Source organism: Dipodomys ordii, unplaced genomic scaffold (genome assembly GCF_000151885.1).
Source record: "Dipodomys ordii isolate 6190 unplaced genomic scaffold, Dord_2.0 Scaffold94, whole genome shotgun sequence".
In the NCBI taxonomy this organism is placed as follows: Eukaryota; Metazoa; Chordata; class Mammalia; order Rodentia; family Heteromyidae; genus Dipodomys; species Dipodomys ordii.
Window position 1 is genome coordinate 8,758,568 of NW_012267310.1, and position 6,417 is coordinate 8,764,984.

Here is a 6,417-nt window from a genome sequence, read left to right on the forward strand (position 1 = left end):
TTATGTATACATATATAAGAATTTACCCTGATGGTTTCATGAACATGATGTATCTTTACTAAGTTGCCCTAAGATATCATTTGGCAAAAAAAATATGCCTTTGTCTCTCTTGTGCACAACCTTTGCAGACAAATATTCTGAGTGACAAAATGATTAGTAAAGTTAGGAATACTGAATGGGACACCTTGATATGTTAATAATCAAGCAAAGAACTTGGCCAAGAAGGAGGCTTGGGAAGAAAATAGGGCATTAGCAATTTAGAGGGGCATTTCTGGAAGCCAAAAGGAAAAATTCACCAGATTGTTTTCGTGAGCTACTTCATAGCTTAGATGGCACATGACAGTGTGACTCTGCATTGGCTCCCACCAAATACATCTAGGCGCCATCCACACTCACCAGGAAGATGAATCAGTGTAACTGACATAATAGTTTGGGACTGACAGCCTCAGGCAGCCCCTCTGGAACCACAGACTTAACAGAATTACTTCCATTGGGGTCAGAGGTAGCACAGTGGGAGGCCAAATTGGAGCCCCCTGGCCAAAGCATATCCTGCTCCTGCTTAGGCTATCCTAACACATTCAGCCCTTTGTCCCAAGAAGATGACATGAGCCCTCTGGAATTGTGGTGTTTGTGTGTTTGTGTAAATATGTGTGTGCATACGTGTGTGTGTGTGTGTGCGTGTATGCCCCTACTATAACACAACCGAGGCCACAAAAGGTGTCCAGATCAGACTCAACTTACTAGCCAGAGTTGTGCTAGAGCCAGCTGAAAAAGCTTCATCAAAATTGTTGGAGGAGGTCACCTGCCTGCCTGACAGACCTTTCTGGTGAATGGGATTTGTTTCAACAAGCCCACGATTCCTAAAGAGCATAAATGAGATACATGCTACAGATTATCGTCATCATGTCCTACCAATAATTCTGACTCTGCAAAGACATCTTGGCCTAAAGTGGGCATTGGTAGAAAGGACTTAACATGGTAGGTCTGAGCCCACTGCCTTACAATAAATCGCCTGCTTATGAGATGGGCCCTTGTCTCATGTCTGAAAACGTGGATTTTAGGAAGTGCTCTCATCCTTCTCTGACTCATAAGGGTGACTCACTATACCTAGACTGTTTGTACAAACAATGTGGTTCGTGCTGAGCATCTACTTTCTTTCTATGTGCTTGGAATTTTGAGGCAGGCTAGGTAGATGATGCCTATGTGACTAGCCTCAATAAAAATTCTAAACCCTGAATCCCAAAGGCTTTCTCTGGGCAAAAATTTAGATGAGTTTTCATCCTGGGGGAAGAATATAGCCTTTGTGATACCCTCCTGGGGAAAGCATAGGGAGGCCTGCACAAATCCCACTTCTTCACATTCTGTCCTTGACCTTTCCTTTTAAGGTCCAGGTATCCTTTCTGCATCACTGTAATGACTCTTACTCCTGAAACACAATTATAGGCGAAGCTCCTTAAGACTAGTAAATCTCTGAATGGGATGATAATATTGGGATCCCCCAATATAGCTACCATTTAAAATCTCAGCTACTTTCTTATCACAGTAGATATTGCAGATACCTTGAATTTTTAATTATACTAATCACTGTTTTGAAATGAAGATTGACATTAGACCTATCAGTGGATAACTTTTTTTTTTTAAGGCAATGTACAGAGGGGTTACAGCTACACGAGTCAGGTGATAATTTCTTTCTACATGTGTTGATAAAATATGTATATATATGCATCTATGTATATATACAGATCATGCTTTATATATTTAACATTATCTTTCTTTAATATAATTTATTTCCTTTGTAATCTTAAGTATTTTATTAACTTTGTTACTCTTACACAAATCTTGAGAAGTTGTCTATAGGACCCAAAAAAACGGTCAAAGAAGTTTAGAATGTCTTGCAATGGGTCATTACTCTGTAATATTATATGCATATATACATGTGTATATATGTGCATGTGTGTTTGCACATAGTACACATTATGTGTGTAACATACGCTGTCTTTCAATTGTTGCACAAAACATGTAATTTATATATATTAAATTTTTTCCTAGTTATACAAAGGAGTTTCAATTACCCTTGTACACCTCTTCCACCATTCTCCTCCTCCTTCCCAACTCAACCCATCTCAAGTTTCCTAGTTCCATTTCCACATATTTACAACAAATATTATGAATGTATTTGCCAAACATTCCTCTCTCCATTTCACCTCCCCTTCCCCTTAATGCACACCTTCCTCAGACATTTTGTTAAACTAGCTTTTAATTTTTCAAAGGGGTTATACCATAGAAATCCATCCCTGCATGTATTACTCATTAGCCAGTTTGATCATGTATTATTTATGCAAATGGACCTGTATGAGTTTTCATGTTTTTATTTTTTAGAGCTAAGGAAGAATCCATTTTGTGGATTATATTTAAAGTGGAAGAAGTCAAGAATACAGTCACTTTATAATTTTAGTGTGACCATTGTATCAACAATGTATTTTGGGCCAAGTACCAGTGGCTCATGCCTGTAATCCTAGCTACTCAGGAGGCTGAAATCTTAGAATTCTGGTTCAAAGCCAGCCCTGGAAGGAAAAACCATGACACTCTTACCTCTAATTAACCATCAAAAAGCCAGAAGTAGAGCTATGGCTCAAAGTAGTAAAGTTGTTAAGCACAAAGCTCAGGGACAGTATCCAGGCCCTGAGCCCCAGGATCAGCACAAAATGAAACAGTGTATCTAAAATTGAGCTATAATTACAGTTTTGTAGTGATATCGTTTCTTATAAAATGTTAGGTTTCTTGTGGAATTATTGTTCAAATCCATAATTGTGTACAAAAATCAAAATAAAATCATGAAAATCTATTTTGCCTATACAAAGCTTTCTGTACACAGACTGCTTCTTGGTTCCAAGCAGATGTGATGACAGTCTTCCATATAGCTGATAGAAATCACAAAGAAGCTAGTCATTTCTCTGACATTAGCATTTTGTAACATTAAATGCTAGGCATTTACTGAATAGCAGACTTTTGATTATGTTGTTTAGGTTTATAATACTTTTTTAATCTTACTTAAACCCCAATGAAACTTCTTTCAGTCAAGTTAGTGGTTAGCATCTTAAATTTTATTAAAATTTAGTATTACAAATTGTATTTGAGCAAGTTCAGTGGAGAGAGGTTATGAAAATAGCTTATTGGCATAGTACCCTGCTAGTTTGCTAAAGATGTATAGAGGTATGTTAACTGTTGGCAAAGTTTTCCAACAGTATGGAAACAGAGGATTTTAAACTGTCAGTAACTAAACTATTAAGTACAAATATACTATGCATGTAAAAATAACAAGTAAGTTTAATTTTGCAACGTTCTACATTCTTTTGCCTACAGCTTGCTCTCTATCCCAGCACAATGCACATGTGGAACTCCACATGCCCTCACAAATTTGCACAGAGCATTTCCAGCATCATATCATCCATGCTAACTGTGCCAATAATGGGCCTGAAGAACAGTTCAACAATGACGTCGGCATTGATGAATTTCAGCAGGTAAAGGACACTGTTCAGGTCGACGTATCTTCCCTGGTAGTCTCTCTGCGTTGTCTTGATGTGCTCACTGAGGATCTGCTGAGTTCTCCACTGAAGGCCTTGAATGTACTTCACACACTGCAGGCCTGGCAGATCTGGAGGAAGAAAGATCTCTTTGTTGTAAACAGTTCACCATAAAGAACTTTGATAGCTTTCAAATGTACTCATTTTCACTTCTTCCCATTACAGAAATACTTAAGCATCTTGTCGAAAAGGTTTTTTGAGGGCAAGGAGCAATAATATATTATATTATGTGTAATATGTAATATATATCATATGCATACATATATATATTTGATATATATTTGAGACACCTATATCTTATATATCATATATGTATATACATATATATGCCACAGCACAGTAGCCATTTTTTAATGTAAGATCACGTGGGACTTGATGGAGCACTGTAAAATGGGGTGGGGCTGCGTTGATTAGGAAGTCCCTAAGGAATCTTCCAATTAAAAAACACAGTGTTCCTGCTTGCCCTCTCTATTAAATCTTTTTCCCCGCCACTCTGTAGGACTGGCAGGTGGAGGAATCCAGATGCTTAGGACCATACCAATGACCATGCACAAGCAGATCCTCGAAACTGGAGGTATTCTATGCGAGTCCTTACCACCTGTTTCCTTCCGTACCAAACTTAATAGATTTGTACCAAGGAAAGTGTTCCTGTAATTTTCAGAATGGAGTATCAGAAAGAGACACTGCAGGATTGCAAAAATGTTACGGATATGCTAATAGATTTTAAAAAACTAGAAGGGGGGCAGGAACAGCTGTATCTCATGAAGGCAGAAACTTCTGTAAGAGAAATATGTTTTTTTTTAAAAAAGCCAAGTAATACCTCAAGTATCTCCCAGTTCTTCCCCACCCTTCCTCTTTCCCTCCCCCTCCTCCTGCACCCCATCCCCACCCTCATCCTCAGGATGGTTCTAGTGGCAGTTCACCCCACCAGGAATGGTTCCCAGAGCCAACCCCCGCCCACCCTCTCCCAAGCTCTGCTGAGTAAGTGGAGATTTGCGAAGACCATCCCCTCCCCCCCACACACTGTCCAGGAAAACTGAGGGCCCCGCGCCCCAGAGCAGACCTTGCCCACTGTTCTGACCTGGGAAAAGCTGACACCAGGTCAGCGCCCTTACCTGGGTTAAAGAGGATGGTGCCCTTAAGGTAGGCATACTCCTTGGTACTGATATTCAGACTCCAGCACTTGACGAGGAAGTTCTTCATGGCTTGGACGGTGGTGGCCCAGGGCAATTGCACAATCTCAGGTGGCGGTGCGGAACGTGGCTGCCCGGTGGGCAGGGGCGGTGGCTCCTGGCCCTGGGTCTCCTGCCCCCTGGTGGTGAAGATTCTCTGCAGCACGCTGGGCTCCGAGATCTCCAGGGTCTCGAAGTTGATGCGATCTTGGGCGAGCTCGAGCATGAGCAGGGGCGCCCAACAGCTGCGTGCCAGCACCAGCTGTTGATCCAGGGGCAGCACCTGGAAGCATGGCAGATACTTAACGAAGCGCAGCGTCTTCAACAGGCCGGCGGCGGCGGCCTCCCAGACCACCTGTGGACTCTTGAGAGACACCAGCCGCGGCGAGCCACAGGAGGTGTCCCACCAGGCAGGCGCCGGCTGCAACTCCAGAGCCGCTCGTGGTTGTTTGGAGCTCCTAGGCACGCCGCCGCCGCCGCCGCTGCCGCTGCCGCTGCCGCTGCCGCTGCCGCTGCTGCCCTGCTGGGAGTTGTCTTCGCTGCAAAAGTAGCTGCGGTACAGGACCGTCATGGCCTGGCCCCCTTGCAGCCCCACTCTACCTCTCAGATTCTGCGCGCAGTAGGAAAGCTGCCACCACGCGCCTCTCGTGCCGGCTTCGGACCCTTCCGGGGCCACGTGCGATTGCTTGGCGCTCGTCAGCAGGCTGTATAAGATGCTGCCCTGCCTGGGGTGTTCTTCCCCACAGAAGCAGCAGCGATACAGGAGCGCCATGGGCCGCCCCATCTGCGGACCCTCTCTGCCCACCTGGGGCTCCGCGCCGCAAGCGCAGCCCCAGCACGGAGCTCCCATCCGCGCCTTGGGTGCCTCGGGAGCCCCGTGCGTCGGCTTGGCGCTGGTGAGCATGTTGTAGAGGATGCTGCCCTGGCGAGCGTGGTTCTCACCGCAGAAGCAGCAGCGGTACAGGAGCGCCACGGGCCGCCCCATCTGCGGACCCTCTCTGCCCACCAGGGGCTCCGCACCGCAAGCGCAGCCCCAGCACGGAGCTCCCATCCGCGCCTTGGGCGCCTCGGGAGCCGCCGCGTGCATTTGCTTGGCGCTCATCAGCATATTGTAGAGAATGCTGCCCTGCCATGGGTGGTCCTCCTCCGCCATGGCCCGCGGCTTCCACAGCCCGTTCTGCCCGGTGGCCGCCGCCTGGGACTTATTTATACTGAGCACGCACGCAAGCGCGTCCGCCTCCTCCCCGCCCGGGCAAGGGCGCAGAAGGGGGCGCGGCCGGCGTTGCGCTTCGCTGTGTTCGCCTGAGACCTTAGAAGGTTCAAAAGGGCAAGATAACTCCTTAGAAGCTGGAAAATCAAGAGGAGCGTTAGCGTGGGAGCTCCTGGGAACTTCCTGACTTAACTCCCTTTGCCCCTGCCCCTTTCCTTTGGAGGAAGGGAGCCCAGAGCCCAGCCCAGGACAGGGAGTTGGGGGGTTCCAGCTCTTCCCATTGAATCCTGGTATCTAGTTCGTTCCCCTTTATTGGGGAGCGGGAGGGAGGGGCGGGGGGAAAGCGCGGGGAGGCTGAACGGAGAAATCGCTCTTTCTATATTGTTTTTGGAAACTTTTAGAAAATGATCACACTTCGTGTGACTTCTGTTTCGTATGTGCAGAAGAAAGT

The 6,417-nt window shown here is 45.8% G+C and overlaps 1 protein-coding gene across 1 annotated transcript; it reads right to left on the reverse strand.

Annotated features, from left to right (window-relative positions):
• Nucleotides 1–3,173: 3,173 nt before the first annotated feature.
• Nr0b1 (nuclear receptor subfamily 0, group B, member 1) lies at nucleotides 3,174–5,909 on the reverse strand. Its single transcript, XM_013026499.1, has 2 exons — nucleotides 4,700–5,909; nucleotides 3,174–3,655 (listed from the first exon to the last, which is right to left on the reverse strand). Exons 1-2 carry the CDS (start codon nucleotides 5,907–5,909, stop codon nucleotides 3,411–3,413), a joined length of 1,455 nt encoding a protein of 484 aa, XP_012881953.1. The 3' UTR covers nucleotides 3,174–3,410.
• Between the last annotated feature and the right edge of the window lie 508 nt (nucleotides 5,910–6,417).

Excerpts from the sequence above, each read along its gene's own strand:
- Nr0b1 (XM_013026499.1), bottom strand. The coding sequence starts at position 5,909 with ATGGCGGAGGAGGACCACCCATGGCAGGGCAGCATTCTCTACAATATG. Across the intron at positions 3,656-4,699 it reads CACCATCCTCTTTAACCCAG|ATCTGCCAGGCCTGCAGTGT; the intron begins GTAAGGGCGCTG and ends TTCTTCCTCCAG.